At 42.2% G+C, this 19,692-nt stretch overlaps 1 protein-coding gene across 1 annotated transcript in view; it reads right to left on the bottom strand.

The window, feature by feature from the left end:
• The window catches only part of LOC126187740 (tetratricopeptide repeat protein 37), a 165,851-nt gene that overhangs the window by 83,847 nt on the left and 62,312 nt on the right, over nt 1-19,692 (bottom strand). The window contains exons 9-11 of the mRNA XM_049928990.1: nt 9,338-9,498; nt 8,427-8,562; nt 8,094-8,278 (exon numbers count right to left, since the gene is read on the bottom strand). Coding sequence (XP_049784947.1) covers nt 8,094-8,278; nt 8,427-8,562; nt 9,338-9,498 — 482 coding nt within the window. The remainder of the gene's footprint in view (nt 1-8,093; nt 8,279-8,426; nt 8,563-9,337; nt 9,499-19,692) is intronic.

Here is a 19,692-nt window from a genome sequence, read left to right as displayed (position 1 = left end):
AAATATTCAGAAATGTCATCTAAAATAAGAATAACACAGTAAAAAGTTTCAGGCCAATTCCAAAACTTTGAGACATTTCAACTTCCATGTGAAAAGTCAGATATATATGAAGAAGAGACTGGGATGAGTGTGAAAGGCAAATATCAACAACATTGGTGGTGAGAGAGAGAGAGAGAGAGAGAGAGAGAGAGAGAGAGAGAGAGAGAGAGAAACTTTTGATTTTATGGGCCACGCAATTTAAAGTTTTTAAAAAGGTGAAATTTGACAAGGATATACTCCGAATTTCTTTATTCAGCTATTCACTGTTCATCTTATGATAGAAAACTTGAGCATATCAGTGAGAGACATGGAAGGATGGCTACATCAACAACGCTTCGTCTTTAGCAGATGAGCAACAATTTCTGGAGTCAGTCAAAACATGGTCATTGTTTAAAGCTTTAATATGCTAATTGAGAATTTTTTCCAGTGTTGGATACATCCTATCTGTTGTTCTGAGAACTACTTTCTATTTTCTTTTGTACCTTTTCATTTGGTGAATAACATATGAGCCATGGCAGGATTGTTAGCATTGCCTTTCAAATTCCTAGCACCACTAGCTTGATCTGTCATGTGATTTTCCTCTGGTTTGAGGCCACTAAGATCTTTGTTCAAGGTTGGTGATGGGGACGGGGTGTCTTGGGGTGTGGAGTTGGGGAGTGGTAACGGAGCGAGGAGGACAGGGTGAGAGGTCCCCCAGTGAATAAGGTGGGCACTTGGGCCAGCTTCTTGGGCACAGAGTCCGGCGAGTTGTTGCCGGGCATATTTTTGTGCCGATTTGAATCCATGGCTGACTCTGAGTGCCGTGTTCGTGTGAAGCCTGGCTAGCCAACTTTGGGGCATGACAAATCAATGCAAAAGTTGAAGTCAGTTTTGTTGTATTGAAAATTCTGGGCTCCCTTTGGAACCAACAAGTTTCAGCTTCGATTGGTCTTAAATGTTATTTTCTTAATGGCACCTATAGGTCTGTTGTGTTCAGTTTCTTAGCTGACCTATTTCACCACCACTTGGCTCCTTGAAATGGAGCTGCTGTTTGCTTTTCCTGTTTCCTGAGTCGTGGCGATACTGTGTTTCTTCATGTTGCGTCCGGATGCCTTCTCTTGAAATACGGCCGGATGCCGGTTTCGAGATACCTTTCGGCATTGCAGATGACATTGCTCTGTTAATTATATTGTTATGTGTATGATCATGTAATTAGATGAATGATGAACACTAACTTCATGTAACAAAGGTTTATTCAGCACCTGCACACACAAGAGTGCAGAGCGAACTGCCTCCGACCAGAACACATACAGTATATACACAGCTACAGAACATTCCAGTACAATGATGCTTGACATTTGTTGATACTTCTAGAATGTATTCGAACTGAATATAGAAATTAAAATTGTACATTCCAGTTGAGTTTTGAACTCACGAGCCTCCGTGCAACAGTTTAGTATCATAACCACTACACCACAGTGACTGTGCTACTCAGCTTCTTCTGCGACATTGCTCCCTCCTTAAGAGAAAAGCGTCTCGGTGTTATGTCCTCCTAGTCTGGGAACAAGTCATTGATCCTGCATACTGATACCCGATGACTGATGCTCGCTCTGGTGGTGATGTTCTTAGAACTTCTTTTGCCTCTACGATCTTCGTCACTTTTCCATTTGTTGCCTGTCGCTGGAGCTTCGAATTTACCCTGGGTTGCAGGATCCTTGTGGGGCTTAATTCAAACGACATGGACCGTATCTCTGATCTTTCGTCGTCTTGTGTTTGGGTCGAAAACTTCAACTTCGTAAGTAACATCAGACAACTGTCTTACAACCTTATAAGGTCCAAAGTGGTGCCTGAGGAGCTTCTCAAAGAGACCAACCTTCCAAACAGGAGTGAAGATCCAGATGAGGTCTCCGGGCTGGTAAACAACAGGGTGGTGGCTTGCATCATACCTTCGGCGTAAATTTTCTTGAGCCTGCAGCGTGCAGAGTCAAGCTAACTGCCGAGCTTCCTCAGCTCTGGTTAACACCTGGCCAATGTAGTTGTCGTCCACGTCATCAGGATGTAACGGAAACACAGTGTCCATCGTCGTAGTCGCTTCATGCACATGCACCAGGAAAAATGGCGTAAATCTTGTGGTGTTTTATTTGGCGGTGTTGTAGGCAAACATCATTAAAGGTAGCACCTCATTCCAGTTGCTCTGCTCAACATTGACGAACACTGATAGCATGTCGACCAAGGCGTTCAGTTAACCTGCTAGTTTGCAGATGGTAGGTAGTCGTCATGTGATGAGTAATGTTGCAACGGCGGTTTATCTCTGTCACAAGATTTGATTGAAAAACTTTCCCTCGATCTGTAATTAATGACCTTGGGGCACCGTGTTTTAATAAAATGTCTTCCACGATGAATTTGGCTACCTTGAATGCTTCGGCTGTTTTTACGGCTTTTGTAATGGCATAGCGTGTCAGATAGTCAGTGGAAACAATAATCCGTCTATTGCCACTAGCAGACATTGGAAATCGCCCAAGGAGGTCAATCCCAAGACGCTGGAAAGGCGTTACGGCTGGTATGAGTTGGCCAGGTGGTTTCTGAGGGACTGTCTTTCTCCTCTGGCACTCTCAACAGTGCGACACATAGTGACGGACACTCCTAAATAAACCTGGCCAGAAAAATCTCTTGCGGATTCTATTGTTTGTCTTAACAAATCCTAAATGCCCGGCCTCAGGTGTGTCACGGAATTTCTGTAGGACATCTAAGCACATGTGTTTAGGAATTACTAGTAGCCACCTCTTTCCAAACGGATCAAAGTTTTTCTTGCAAAGTAACCATTAACTACATTAAATTGTTCATTCATATCTTCTGACCAATTTAAGGCAAGCATAATTTGAAGTATCTTGGTGTCGTCGTCCTGCTCAGCAGAGAGATCCTGGAGTGCAGCGAGACAGTCACTATCTTCATCAAAATCTTGATGGTCTAGCACAGGGTTTCTTGAGAGACAGTTGGCATCTTGGTGTTTTCTTCCACTTTTGTACACTATGGTAATGTCATACTCTTGAAGACGTAGTGCCCACCTGGCGAGTCATCCTGTTGGATCCTTAAGACCTGTCAGCCAACAAAGTCTGTAACAACTGTGAATGGCCTTCCACAGAGATACTGTCGAAATTTGTACATGGCCCAGATCACAGCAAGACATTCTCTTTCTGTAGTTGAGTAGTTTCTCTGCTTTTGTAAGTGTCCTAGAAGCACAGGCTATAACCTTCTCTTTTCCATTCGAAATTTGCACCAGAACAGCACCGATCCCATACCCACTGGCACCTTTGTGTATGTCTGTAGGTGCTCTCTCATCATATATACCAAGTACAGGGTCAGGCATCAGAGCTTTTCGCAGCACATCAAAAGAATCTTGTTGAGCACCGCCCCAGATAAATTTAGCATCAGCTTTTACCAACTCTTGGAGTGGCCTGGCTTTGATACAAAAGTCTTTGATAAATCAATGGTAATAAGAACATAATCTGAGGAAGCTACTCACATCTCTAATACTTTTAGGAATAGGAAATTCCATTATAAATCTCAACTTTTCTGGGTCTGGCCGCACACTTTCGGTTGACGCAAGGTGTCAAAGTATTTTGATTTCTTTAGCTCCAAAGAGACACTTTCTTGATTAAGTTTCAGTCCGCCTTGTTGGAGACACTTAAGAAAGGCCTTCAGTCTTTTTATATGTTCATCAAATGTCTCTGAGAACACTGTAATGTGCGCGGCGCCTCGTGCTGCGGCTAAGTCCCGTTCAAGGTCACCCGCTATTATGGAGCTGCAGCGGCTAAGTCAATACAGCCATGCAGAAACACCCACCCACCTCCCCAGGGGTCGTAACCCCTGCAACCCATAGATTGATAATAAATAATAGAGAACAAATAATTAGATTTAAAAGATAAGCATTTAGCTAAAATAGAGGTAGACTTAAAAAAAAAAAAAAAAAAAAAAAAAAAATCTCACGAGACAGATAAGGATGCTTGGCAACTTTATACTAAACAATAAAATAAAATGGAATAAATAAAGTCAAAAACTTAACGATATATAATAAGAGAGACAACAGAGAGCATCAAAAAGAGGCCCAGAGAACATTAGAAAGTGACCCAGAGAGCATCCCAGAGTGCCCCACTGAGCATCCCAGAATGCCCCTGAGAGCTAAAACACTAAGAAGAATCGCTTCTCGGCTTTTGGCAAGATCAATGTGTAGTGGTGTTTAATATAAAGAAAAGACACATTGTCCACTTCAGGTGACATAGAAGATTATCCATCATCCGTTCAAAAGTTGCTGGTGCATTACACAAACCAAACACCATTACCTTAAACTCATACACGCCCTCAGGGGTGATGAATGCAGTTTTCTCACGATCAGCCTCATCTACTTCGATTTGTCAGTATCCTGAGTACATATCCATGGTTGAGAAAAACTTGCCCCCTTCAGACAATTTAGTGTATTGTCAATACGTGGAAGAGGGTAAATGTACTTTATAGTTATCTTATTAAGCTTCCTGTAATCAACACAAAAGCGCTAACTGCCATCCTCCTTCCTGACGAGAACCACTGGTGACTACCATGGGCTCTGTGAAGGCTGAATGATGTCATTCTTCATCATTTTTTCTACTTTATCACGAATTATTTGATGTTCCGTTGATGACACATGGTATGCTCTCTGGCTTACTGGTTGATGGTCTTCAGTGCTAATCTAGTCCTTCACTGTTGATTTGTCTAATTTGCTCTTCACCTGTGGATTTAAGCACTCTGAGAACTTGTGAAGAATGGCAAGTAGCTTTTTCTGTTGTTCCTTAGTGAGATCTGGTGATAGTCGAGCTAGAAGATCTTGTCTCGTAGTGGTACTGTTAATTTCGCCCACAAACTCAGCATGGGAGGTTTCTATGATGCTCAGCTGTTCTTCAATTAATGGGTCAGTGTTTGCTATGTACATGCATCTTGGAATGATCTGTGGTTCTCGGTGACAGTTAACTATCCACAATTCACCGAATCCATTCTTAAACGAGACGATAGAGGCTGGGATGACCAAGTTATTCTGCAGTGGTATGCTTCTCTTACATTCCACTACAAGATCCATGGATTGATGCATGGCATGACATGAGACAGTTACCTTTCTAGCACTGACTGCAGGAATGATCACTTCATCCAGCACACACAGTCTCCACATACTCGGATGCGCATCTTCCTGTCCACAGTCTCTCATCTCGTCTAGCATAATCTTCAAGTGACCACAATCAATAATTGCCTGAGAAGCTTTCAAAAAGTCCCAACCGAGAATGGCGTCATGACTACACTCTTGTAAGACAATGAATTCTACAGGTTGTGTAGGGCCAGTTATACCCACATGAATGGTACATCTTCCTGTAGGTTTTACATATTTCCCATTAGCCACCTTCAGCAGAGATGTTTTGCTGTCAACGAATGATTTTTTGCAACTGGCGACGGTACTTCTCCGAAATGACTGAATATGATGCTCAAGAGTCCACAAGAGCTGGGGCTGGTCAGCCATCCATGAGGATATCGATGTAGTTTCCTATCATTTTTGTAGTGATTGACGGTGGAGGATTTTTCTCCTCAGCGGCCTCACCTCCAAGGAAGGTCGCACCCTTTAGTTTTCCAGGTTACGGCAGCTAGGTGATTGGCTGGAGCTTCAAATGCCGATGGAGACCTTGATTGGCATGTTGGCAAGTGTCCTCTCCAGCGGCTAGCTTGCGGCGATGGTGACCAATGTCTTACTGTACCCACATCTTCTTGTTCATCTTCGTCATACCGGAGCTGGCGTCGGCTAAGATCGGTCTGCTGTCTTCTGGTGTGGGCGTCATCAAATTTCAGCCGCCTTTCTTGACAATAGTGCACCTCATGTCCCAGTCATCCACAGTGGAAACACACTGGTTGGTTATCCTGGGTCCTCCAGACGTCAGTCTTCCTTGGTGCCCAAACAGGTTCCTCATGCAGCATTGTAGGAACGTAACTTTGCCTGGGTCTCGACTTTTTCATTGTTTTAAAGAGAAATGAAGGACGAGAGATTGGGTTTAATGTCTGTTCCACTTCCTCCCTTATGACCTCTTTAAGCGTCTTGATTTTTTGCTCGCCGTGCAATCCAAGTGCCTTCTGAACTTTCTCTCTCATTATATGACGAAGAACACTTCTGAAATCAGTTGCTTCCTCCATCACAGACATCGATGTGATGTTTGGAAGCCATTCAAACTTCTTGTGTGTAATTCTTTTTTTGATGCATTGTCTCGATATATTGGCACCATTTTATGAAGTCGTCTGCTGTTGAAACTTCCTTAAGGAGTAAGGCTTGATACATGTCCTCAGCAATGCCCTTCATGATATGTGCAACCTTGTCTTCCTCTTTCATTCTAGAATCCACTATTTTACACAGCTCCAAGACGTCTTGAATGTAGGATGCTGCAGTTTCTCCTGAACGCTGTGCCCTGCACTTTAATTTATCTTCAGCCTTGCACTTCTGTCTCTGTGTGTCGCCGAAATAATTGTGCAGTTCCACCTGGAATACTTCCCAGCTTGTGAACTTCTCCTCGTTGTTCTCATACCACTGCTTGGTAGTGCCCGTCAAGTAGAAAAATGCGTTAGCCAAACATATGGTGTCATCCCATTTGTTAAATTTGGCTATACACTCATATACCTTCAGCCTCTTGTTTGGATCTTGGCCATTGTCACCAGAGAACCCAGAAGGATGTCTCATGTGGTGGCACACCATTGCTGTCATCGTAACATCCTCTTCTTCTTCTGTCTCTGGTAGATTGCAATCTGTTGAATATGGCTCGAACTCTGGTTTCTCGCTACATAAACGGCGGCTCTGTCGTGGCCTAATAGGGAGGCACTGTGTCGTTGATAATGTGCACTATCAGAAGTTCCAATACTCAGCGTCTCCACCAGGATAATGTCACATAGAAGACGGTGTAATTACACGAATGACGAATGACGAACACTAACATGACTTAATGAAGGTTTATTCAGCACATGCACATACAAGAGCACGGAGCGAACTGCCTCCAGCCAGAACATATACAGTATATATACAGCTACAGAACATTCCAGTACAATGCTGCTTGACATTTGTGGATACTTCTAGAATGTACTCGAACCGAATATAGAAATTAAATTCGTACAGTCCAGGTGAGTTTTGCACTCACGAACCTCCATGCAACAGTTTAGTATCATAACCACTATACCACAATGACTGTGCTACTCAGCTTCTTCTGCGACAATATAGGTTTAGGAGGTGCCTGGGTCTCAAAATTTACAATTACTGAGGCTATTTAATTGGGTTTGGCAGCCTAGTTTTCCTTCGGGCATTTCGCCATCATTGTACTGGTTGTATCTTACAGTGATGTGGGCATATCATTTGGCTAGTTAGTGTTGCTTTCACGTAATTAACCTTGCTGTGTTAATATTTCTTTTTCCGGTCTGTACCCAACAAAAAGGGCCTCGGAAGGCGAGTTCTCTCATTTTAACCTTTCTTGGTCTTCCTATTTGGTGTAGTGTTGTGCTCCTTGTGTATAAGCCTCTTGATGCACCCCTGCTGAGGAGGCATTCAAATGCATTTGATAATTTTGCTTAACTGAAGCTGTTATCAATGAAGGCCTGTCTGTTTTCTATTTGGTAATTTTGCTTAACTGAAGCTGTTATTAAAGAAGGCATGGCTACTTTCATTTGATAATTTTACTTAACTAAAGCTGTTATTATTGAAGGCTTGCCTATTTTCTATTTGGCAATTCTACTTAGCTGAAACTGTTGTTATTGAAGAACTGCCTGTTTCTTTCTAACTAAATTAAGAGCTATTTCATAAACTCTTATTATTCAAGTTCTATTACTGAGATCTGATATCTTACTCAATCTGTGTTGTTGTTAATCGAAATTGTGATTACCAAATGCCTACCTGTTTCAGAGGTCAATAAGGTAGTAACAGGAAATGACACATGACGGTACACGGGCCCTAACCTTTCACCTTACATCCCTTTACCCATAACTGTAGGTTTCAATGTATGTTTTCCAACAGGAAAGAAAATAGTGTTTACCTAGAGAGGGCATCAACTGCCTCCTGACAGGAATCCTTACAACGACCAATAAGCTTCTGTGATGCGTACGATCTTGCCAACAGCAAACAGGTTTCACCCAGTCCTTTAAGTGCAGGTACATACTTTGGATTGGTAGCAACCACAGCTCTGTAGTCACTCACAGATTCAACAAAGGAGCCTACAAGCTGGAATAGAGATGAGATAAGCCATAGTAAGTTACATGTATATAGTATGTTACATTTAAATAAAAGTGCAATTATTAGTGTTATGAATAATTAAACTAATGCACCAACATGACAGTATCATTTCTAGGAAAAAGTAAATCCAGCTTACTTGTTTTACAGAAGCAATTTGATATGCTGGATACAAGGCATCAGGAGACAGCTCCTGAACATGTTCATAACATTTTAGTGCTGCATTATATGATCCTCTTGCATAATAAGCATCAGCTAAACTCTCCCAACAATGGCTTAAATATGTGAAAACAGAAAAATAAATTAGTATTGAATCTTTTTTTTAAAAAATATTAAAAAGTAAAATTAATATCACTAAGTTGTTTGTTACAGGAAACCTACTTGGTTAACTGATCAAATGTAATAGTTGCTAATGAATCTTCCAGGTTATATGGTCATAGTCCATGAGATTCTTCCTAATTCCTAATGTTTTGTTCAGAAGTGCTTGTGGTTGTACTGAGTTTTGCCTACTGTTTGGCCAGACATCAGACAGTGACTTCAATATCATGGAAAAAAGGGGGCTGGATGAAATGTTACGAACAAAAGGATTTCACAGCCTACGACCCTACAACCCAGAAGATTCATCAGCAACTAAGACAACTGGTTGTGAAAGCCTTCATTATATGTTCCTGAAACTAATGTTTTCAAGCTAATGAACTGTTACAGCACGCAAGAAAAAGTTTTCCGAAAAAAAGTACTCTGTGGCTTTGTAATGCAACAAATACAACAGAAAATTAAACATTTTACTGTTTTAGTCTGAAGATGATACCACTGATGATGCATAAGCTAAAGAATAAACTCCTGTTGAATTGGAGTACCACAACCTCAATTCCCTCACAACATGAAAAACATTCCAGTACCTATTACCACAAAATTTAAAATAATAATAATAATAATAATAATAATAATAATTAATATTATTATGTTGCAATTAGCATAAAATCAATCTTTAATGTTGTAAAAGAAATTACTCACTTGAAATTAGTTAAAAGAAGACAACCTTCATCTTACCTGTCACACAGGTCGGCACGTACAGCAGACTGTAGGCAGTTAATAGCCTCATCAATGTTACCTTGATCCTGGTGATGTAATCCAAGCCTAAGCCATGCCCACTTGGCACCTCCAGGACCTGCTTTTTCAGTTATGTAGTTCAAAAGTTGCAGATTCAGATCCTATAACAATATTTATTCATCTCAGAACCATCAAATTACAAGTTTAAAAAATAAAACAGAACTACACATTATGGCAATAGAACTGTTATACACTTATCAACATCAAACAATGCCACATCTTGGATGGAATAACAACAATATGAAACGTAAACATTGCTACTCACCACCTGGAGGAGGAGTTGAATGGCAGACAAGCACACCGAAAAAAGGCTGCTAGATATCGTTAGGTACTGGAGTAAGTGCTTCATTAGACGTAGACAAGACAAGACACGACAAAACAAAACAAAACAAAACAAAACACACACACACACACACACACACACACACACACAATCATCCCCAGTTGCCAAGGCCTGGCCGTGACTGGTCACCATCCCAGCCCACACACGCCAGTGCACCTGGATAGTTATTTCCATTCTTCTAGTTCTTTCATCTCCTTTTAGCCCTCCCAGCAGCCCCACAATCCTACCCCCACACTCCCAAAGGTAGCAGTAGCATATTTCCCCACCCTTATCTTGTTACCCCTCCCCTTCTCTCCCTCATGCCATTTCTGTACCCCAACTATCACCCCAGCAAAGACTGCCACCCACTTCAGACACAATCGAGCCTTAGTGATCATAGATGACAATGAGCATGTGTGTGTGTGTGTGTGTGTGTGTGTGTGTGTGTGTGTTTTGGATGTGTGAAAGTGCATGTCTTTTGTTTTGTCTATGCCTGATGAAGAACTTACTTCAACAGCTAATAATATCTAGCAGCAGTTTTTTTTTCCTTTTTTTTCCTTCGATGTGCCTGCTCTCCTTTTGACATTACTGTTCTACACTTACGATACTTAAAAAACAAATTACATACTGCAAATTATATATTACAAAAGAGTGTTCAATATGGTTCAAATGGCTCTGAGCACTATGGGACTTAACATCTGAGCTCATCAGTCCCCTAGACTTAGAACTACTTAAACCTCACTAACCTAAGGACATCACACACATCCGTGCCCGAGGCAGGATTCGAACCTGCGACCGTAGCGGTCGCGCGGTTCCAGACTGAAGCGCCTAGAACCGCTCGGCCACACCGGCCGGCACAAAAGAGAGTGCATTAGATAGACTAATTTGTTTCAGAAGTGAGCAATGCCCACTGATTGGGTATTGCTGACAAGAGGTCCTCGAGATTGCACTGGATGAGGCACTCAAGGCAGGAATACATGTGTTTGGAAGACTAGACGTCACTGCAATCACATGCGTCAGACTGTACTGTGTATCCACATTCTACAAGATTTACTTTTGATCTTCTTGTTTCTGTTTACAGTTTGTTGAGAGGTTTCCAAATTTTTGAATTGGCCAGAGACTAATTCTTCTGATTGTTTCAGCTAGTCAAATGCCATAAGGCCAGTGTTATACTGATGTGGAGGGCTTCATTCTCTCTTTGCAGGTATCATATTCCACTAAATTGTTGGCAGTGTAATTACAACCACATGATAATGTTTAACTGGTCTAGTAACTTTCAAAATTTTGCTGAGTGCAACATCAACCTGCTTAGTTTGGGTAGATTTGTACCAGATGGGAGAGGCACATTCACTAGTGATATACCAGTGCTGTTGTTTTAACTACTTGTGGTTTAGCATCTAATTTTCCAGAGGAGTATTCATAACAAAGATCCCAAACACCGCAGCAGAGAAAATGGTAAAGAGAAGAGGTAAGGAAAAGAGAAGGACAAAGACTTGCCAGCAGAGAAAGTGAAGAAGACTGTTATACAGTTTTGAGCATCCGTCTCTGTACGTAGGCACTAAACATACTCCCAGAGGGGGAGAAAGGGAAGGGAAGAGGTGGTGGTGAGGGGGGGGGGGGGGAAGATGGGGGATGGGGAAGGATGTGGAAAAGGAAGGTATGCAGCCCGGAAAGGAAGGAGGGCCACACTAGCTCGGAGTCCCATGCTTGCTACGCACGTATCCATGTCCGCATTCACCACATAGAGGGTCCGCAATTCATCAGGAAGACGTGTTCGAAATGCAAGCAGTGAAAGCATGTCATGGGTGGCGGAACATACAGCTTCACATCACCCCGATGACACATACCTTGACCTTCTCCTGGAAGGTATCTATCTCAAAAGCCAGAATAAAGCATTGGTATCAGTACAACTGTCCTTATGACCTTTCTGCACATGCTGAGCAAAATGAATGCGACATCATTCCAGATTGGCCTGGAGTTCCTCATAAGTTTGAAAGATGATGTCCCTATGAAAAATGACTCCCAGAACCATATTCAAAGACTGGACACCAGCAAGATGAGCTCAAGCAAGGACTCCAGACTGAGCAGCAGAAGAAGCTTTGATCAACAGTGAACCTGACAGCATCTTAATGAGAGACTTCACTTTAGCAAACTTGTCTTCAATATTTTCCACAAAAAATAATGGCTTCGTGGCAGTGAACGTGTCCCCCCCTGTCCTAGTGCAGATCAGGTAGTGGGGAACTGTTTCATCTGAAGCCACTGAGCCTGGCCATCCTACCACGGTATAGCCAGGGACAGAAAGGCTGCAAGGTCATAAGAAGCAGCATGCAATGATCCATTACCAACCAAAGATATGGCTGTAGAAGAATGGGCAGTTTCTGAAGCTCAATACATTTCATACACAAATTATCTACCCTGATACCACCCACACTGATCAGGGGCTCTCCCCATGGGCACAGCTCAGCCACAGCATGGGCTGTCTGGCACAGCAACCATTGCTCCCAAATGACAAGCAGCTACTCCTAGGCATACGTAAAAAATGTGATCCCTGTGTTGTCAGCGAGCTCAGCCAAATGGGTACATAACAGTCCCACAACATGCACTGGCTACATGTGCTGGTGACTTAGTGCGGCAGAGGAGGACTATGGTGGGAAAGGAAGAGGGTAAAGAAGGGGGAAAGAGGTATCCATACCATAGATTCTAGAGATGGAGTTCTCCCCAAATGGCTTACACAATAGATAGAAAATTTGGAAGTGGAGGTCAAACCCGAAAGGGGGACCAAGAATGCCATAAAGGATGGATGGTTACGAAAAAGCAAGAGGAACAAAACAGCAAGGAATACAAAGAACCAGGTGGATAGCAGGTCGACATAAGTAAGAACACCAAGAGAGGGGAAGGAGGGGGTAGAGGGGAAGGAAGGGGTACATGGGGAGGAGTGAGGACAGGGAGGAAGGGGCACAGGGAAGGAAATGCAGCCTGGAAAGGTAGAATAGCTTAGGGTCCGGTGTGCAACATGCATGAACTCACAAAAGAATGGCGAACCTGCTGGAGTGAAACACATACATGGAAAGTCAAGCATTTAAGAAAGAATAATTTTGCCACCATGTAACAATTAAAGTTATAGGCAAAAGATAAGTCACAGAAGATAATTAAGTTCACGAGTCAAAAGACTGGTCACCAACATCACTAAGCACGATGATTGTATTCATCAGGTCCTCAGCAATGATGCAGCAACTAGCAGCATTATCATCAATTGCTTACCAACCTACTAAAACTCGATCTCACTGAGTGCAGTGATCTGGCTAATCATTATCATCATGGCTCGGTGAGCTGCTCAACTAAGTTTGGTGAGCTATATTGAAGTCAAATAATATTTTTTATATTTTATGGAGCATTTGGTTGGTTGGTTGGGGGAGGGGAGCAAACAGCGAGGCCATCAGTCCCATTGGGTTGGGGAAGGAAATTGGCTGTGCCTTTTTAAAGGAACCATCCCAGCATCTGCAGGGTTGTTTGGGGGAGGAGACCAGACAGCGAGGTCATCAGTCTCATCTGATTAGGGAAGAACGACAAAAGAAGTCAGCCGTGCCCTTTCAAAGGAACCATCTCGGCATTTGCCTGGAGCGATTTAGGGAAATCACAGAAAACCTAAACAGAATGGCCTTATGTGGGTTTGAACTGTCATTATCCTAAATGTGAGTTCAGTGTGCTAACCACTGCACCACCTCACTTGGTACGGAGGAGCAGTTTAAAGAATTTTTTACAAATTAGAGTGAACAATTTAAGGAACAGCCAAACAAGTTAGAAGCCAAACTAGATACAAACAGTCAGAAGTAGATTTAAATGCTGAAGGTATTGAGTTAAAGGCTGAATGGAATGCCAGATCAGGTGAGATGAATGACAAAGTAGGTCAAACCAGCTTTGACTTAAAGGTTCTGGCTAAAACAATTAACAAATTAAATGTGTGTTTATAGATGATCTGGATGTTAAAGCTGAACAACCTACTGCTGAGACACATGCAAAGTTAGATGTGACTAATATCAAGATAGATCAACACATTACTGATTCACATCAAGAAAAATTAGAAATAAATAGAAATCTATTAGAATTAGGAGCCATTATCTTAAATATAACATGGCAGATACATTCTGAAGTACTTGAATGGTCTGCCCTAATTATAAAAAAAGTGAATGAATATTCTCTCGAATTAATATAGATTTTGAAGGCATTTAGACACTAGTGTCGGACTTAAGATTGCAGAACAAGGTACAGATTCAGTTAAATTAGAAACTTCGTACTTTTCTTTGACAACAATGGAGGAATCTGTGGACATTTGAATTAAGCAAAAGGTTCAACAAAATACTGCATTATATGCTGACAAACCTCTTTCGTCAGGTATTGTAGGTGAACAATCTATTTGGGAGAGATTGTTTAAATTTAATACACAGCTACAGTTAAATTGCTGGCTCATATATAAAAAGAAATTTTATCAATAATTCACAACTAATATCAATGAATTTGGTGGGCCATTATTATTAGATATTGTTTCATCTGAAATGTGTGTCTTTTGCATAGAATTTTTTAATCATAACGTAGTGTTAAAGGTAGGTGAGGAGATTGTCAACAGAAAGAACAGAGTTAGAGTCAGTTTACATTTAATTTAAAACTGCCATTACAAACAGCAAGGCATGATGGCTGGTGTTGCAAGGGTAGATCAGTCAACCATCTAGACTGTTGCCACTCTAGCTACTGAAAAGGTTACTGCCCCTCTTCATGAACCACGTGTTTGCCTACATGTTTGTCTGGCCTCTCTACAACTTTCCTCCACTGTGGTTGCACTTACGGTACAGCTATCTGGATCATAGAGGCACACAAGACATCCCACCTCACCCAGATCCATCATTCATGGGCAGTGTTGTACACTAACCAACCAAAACACAAAGCGCACTGATAACTATTCTACCACATTGCAACATTTTTTTTTTTTTTTTTTTCAGGAAAAATGACAATGTAATGCAACTTTGGACAAATGGATGGGACTTCTTTTGTAATCAATAAAAGACTCCTGAACATTATTTCCCACAAGGAAAGCAATGTATGAAAGAAAATAAACACATTTTTTTTTCTCTGACTGAAATTTGTTATCATTATTTGTTAATATAGTGTACTGATACAATTTATAAGAGTTGCATGCTTCCTCTCTTTTTACCACAGTGTTTCTAGATTTGCCCCACTTCCCTGAAGGCTGTTCATGAAGACGAATGGTCTACAATTTCAGTCATTAAAATCATTATTATAGAAAATATGCAACTGAAACCCTGTCCGGAAATGCAAATAAGTTCCTCCTCAAAGAACTGAAGAAAAAAAAGTGTGCAGAATCAGTATAACAATCATGGGATTCCATTACAAGAATGGCATGCACCACAAAAAAAAAATCCAACAAGGAAGTCTATGGCAAAACTAGATAACATTACGGACACAATCCATGAAAGACATGCACGATTTTACAGTCACGTCAAAAGAATGGATGGGAATAGGTTCTTCCAACTTTTTTAACTGAAACCCCAAAACTTTAATGCCCTGATTTAGAAATACCAAAGAAGACTTCAAACTCCTACAAAAAAACTCATCATTGTACACCAGTACAATATGACTTTATACACCATGATGGCATCTGGTAGGCAGATCCTGGAGACGTTGTTGTTGTTGTTGTTGTTGTTGTGGTCTTCAGTCCTGAGACTGGTTTGATGCAGCTCTCCATGCTACTCTATCCTGTGCAAGATTCTTCATCTTCCAATATGTACTGAAGCCTACATCCTTCTGAATCTGTTTAGTGTATTCATCTCTTGGTCTCCCTCTACGATTTTTACCCTCCACGCTGCCCTCCGATACTAAATTGGTGATCCCTTGATGCCTCAGAACATGTCCTACCAACCGATCCCTTCTTCTGGTCAAACTGTGCCACAAACTCCTCTTCTCCCCAAGCCTATTCAATACTTCCTCATTAGTTATGTGATCTACCCATCTAATCTTCAGCATTCTTCTGTAGCACCACATTTCGAAGGCCTCTATTCTCTTCTTGTCCAAACTATTTATCGTCCATGTTTCACTTCCATACATGGCTACACTCCATACAAATACTTTCAGAAACGACTTCCTGACACTTAATTCTATACTCGATGTTAACAAATTTCTCTTCTTCAGAAACGCTTTCCTTGCCATTGCCAGTCTACATTTTATATCCTCTGTACTTTGACCATCATCAGTTATTTTGCTCCCCAAATAGCAAAACTCCTTTACTACTTTAAGTGTTTCATTTTCTAATCTAATTCCCTCTGCATCACCCGACATAATTAGACTACATTCCATTATCCTTGTTTTGCTTTTGTTGATGTTCATCTTATATCCTCCCTTCAGGACACTGTCCATTCCGTTCAACTGCTCTTCCAAGTCCTTTGCTGTCTCTGACAGAATTACAATGTCATCGGCGAACCTCAAGGTTTTTATTTCTTCCCCATGGATTTTAATACCTACTCCGAATTTTTCTTTTGTTTCCTTTACTGCTTGCTCAATATACAGATTGAATAACATCGGGGAGAGGCTACAACCCTGTCTCACTCCCTTCCGAACCATTGCTTCCCTTTCATGTCCCTTGACTCTTATAACTGCCATCTGGTTTCTGTACAAATTGTAAATAGCCTTTCGCTCCCTATATTTTACCCCTGCCACCTTCAGAATTTGAAAGAGATTATTCCAGTCAACATTGTCAAAAACTTTCTCCAAGTCTACAAATGCTAGAAACATAGGTTTGCCTTTTCTTAATCTTTCTTCTAAGATAAGTCGTATGGTCAGTATTGCCTCACGTGTTCCCATATTTCTATGGAATCCAAACTGATCTTCCCCGAGGTCAGCTTCTACCAGCTTTTCCATTCTTCTGTACATAATTCGCGTTAGTATTTTGCAGCCGTGTCTTATTAAACTGATTGTTCGGTAATTTTCACGACTGTCAATGCCTGCTTTCTTTGGGATTGGAATTATTATATTCTTCTTGAAGTCTGAGGGTATTTCACCTGTCTCATACATCTTGCTCACCAGATGGTAGAGTTTTGCCAGGACTGGCTCTCCCAAGGCTGTCAGTAGTTCTAATGGAATGTTGTCTACTCCCGGGGCCTTGTTTCGACTTAGGTCTTTCAGTGCTCTGTCAAATTCTTCACGCAGTGTCATATCTCCCATTTCATCTTCATCTACATCCTCTTCCATTTTCATAATATTGTCCGCATGAACATCGCCCTTGTATAGTCCCTCTATATTTTTATATCTTCAAATTTAACACATAATTTGGACAACACAACAACACATATAAGTCACTGAGTAAGTTGACCTGTGTACAAGTCGGCATTCGATCAAACACTGAGTCTCAGTCTAGCGGCCGCTGCTCGGCTGGCCGCTTAGGTGGTGCAGCTGCTGCCTGGCTGGCAGCCTGCGCCGCATGTAGAGGACGTGCGTAATTGCGCGGCGGCACTTTGAATAATCGGCGAGTCACAACACTTTTCCCCCCTTTGAAATTGTTGCACTGGTCTTGATGGAGGTGTCCTGGAGATGGCTAACATCCATAGGCGTCGTTTGACTCGCCGTAAAGTCTCGAGGAGGAGGCTTCCCGTACGGACGGAAGTGTCCCCGATGATAACGGGTTGAGATGACAGGAGACGTAGGGGTTGAATCTGCTGAGGCCCCCTGCACCAATCTGCCCGTTGCGGCAAGTCCAGTTGATATGACAGGAGACATGGGCGATGTGTCGGCGTCTGTTGGAGGAGGAGGCGAGTAGAGGTACTCTGACAGAGGACGGTCCTCCGGTTCCTGCATGGGCACGTCTCCTGGTGGCGTCCGTTCTGGTGCTGGCATCGCGATGACGGTGAGAGGGCTGCGTTGTGAGTATTGAGAAATGCCAAGATCCCGAGCATCAGGTAGAGCCAAAGGTGGTGTGGCGGCATTCGGAACAGGCGTTGCTGGCACCCGAGGCCGAAGCTGGTCCGAATGACGCACTGCAACACCCGTGTCCGTCTGGATTTCATACAGGCGTCTGCCACGGTCTCGTAAGATGCGGCCCGGGCTCCATTTTGGCCGCCTGCCATATCCCCGTACCCAGACGAGGTCGTCGGCGGTGAACCGGCCAAGTGAAGGCACCCGCGGCCGTGAGGTGGGAGGCCGCAGAAGATGAAGTAGCGTGCGGGGCTGTCGGCCATGTAAGAGCTCAGCTGGGCTGTGATCGCCCATGGGGGTGAAACGGTAAGACGCCAGGAACTGGAGAAGCACGTCATCAGCAGCAGAAGAAGTCAGAAGTTTCCGCATCTGAGCCTTAAATGTGCGGACCAGTCGTTCAGCCTCACCGTTGGATTGTGGATGGAACGGCGGGGCCGTGACATGCGTAACGCCGTGACGAGCACAAAAATCCGCAAAGTCGGAAGAGGCAAATTGCGGACCATTATCAGTAACAAGAGCTCAGATGGAAACCCAGTTCTAAGCAAAGAAGGAAAAGCAGAAAGGTGGAAGGAGTATATAGAGGGTCTATACAAGGGCGATGTACTTGAGGACAATATTATGGAAATGGAAGAGGATGTAGATGAAGATGAAATGGGAGATACGATACTGCGTGAAGAGTTTGACAGAGCACTGAAAGACCTGAGTCGAAACAAGACCCCCGGAGTAGACAAAATTCCATTGGAACTACTGACGGCCTTGGGAGAGCCAGTCCTGACAAAACTCTACCATCTGGTGAGCAAGATGTATGAAACAGGCGAAATACCCTCAGACTTCAAGAAGAATATAATAATTCCAATCCCAAAGAAAGCAGGTGTTGACATATGTGAAAATTACCGAACAATCAGTTTAATAAGCCACAGCTGCAAAATACTAACACAAATTCTTTACAGACGAATGGAAAAACTAGTAGAAGCCGACCTCGGGGAACTTCAATTTGGATTCTGTAGAAATACTGGAACACGTGAGGCAATACTGACCTTACGACTTATCTTAGAAGAAAGATTAAGGAAAGGAAAACCTACATTTCTAGCATTTGTAGACTTAGAGAAAGCTTTTGACAATGTTGACTGGAATACTCTCTTTCAAATTCTAAAGGTGGCAGGGGTAAAATACAGGGAGCGAAAGGCTATTTACAATTTGTACAGAAACCAGATGGCAGTTATAAGAGTCGAGGGACATGAAAGGGAAGCAGTGGTTGGGAAGGGAGTAAGACAGGGTTGTAGCCTCTCCCCGATGTTATTCAATCTGTATATTGAGCAAGCAGTAAAGGAAACAAAAGAAAAATTCGGAGTAGGTATTAAAATCCATGGAGAAGAAATAAAAACCTTGAGGTTTGCCGATGACATTGTAATTCTGTCAGAGACAGCAAAGGACCTGGAAGAGCAGTTGAACGGAATGGACAGTGTCTTGAAAGGAGGATATAAGATGAACATCAACAAAAGCAAAACGAGGATAATGGAATGTAGTCGAATTAAGTCGGGTGATGCTGAGGGAATTAGATTAGAAAATGAGACACTTAAAGTAGTAAAGGAGTTTTGCTATTTGGGAAGCAAAATAACTGATGATGGTCGAAGTAGAGAGGATATAAAATGTAGACTGGCAATGGCAAGGAAAGCGTTTCTGAAGAAGAGAAATTTGTTAACATCGAGTATAGATTTAAGTGTCAGGAAGTCATTTCTGAAAGTATTTGTATGGAGTGTAGCCATGTACAGAAGTGAAACATGGACGGTAAATAGTTTGGACAAGAAGAGAATAGAAGCTTTCGAAATGTGGTGCTACAGAAGAATGCTGAAGCTTAGATGGGTAGATCACATAACTAATGAGGAAGTATTAAATAGGATTAGGGAGAAGAGAAGTTTGTGGCACAACTTGACCAGAAGAAGGGATCGGTTGGTAGGACATGTTCTGAGGCATCAAGGGATCACCAATTTAATAT

This window comes from Schistocerca cancellata, chromosome 5, assembly GCF_023864275.1.
Source record: "Schistocerca cancellata isolate TAMUIC-IGC-003103 chromosome 5, iqSchCanc2.1, whole genome shotgun sequence".
Lineage (NCBI taxonomy): Eukaryota > Metazoa > Arthropoda > Insecta > Orthoptera > Acrididae > Schistocerca > Schistocerca cancellata.
The sequence above is the reverse complement of the archived record's forward strand: the minus strand, read 5'-3'. Positions and strand labels throughout refer to the sequence as shown.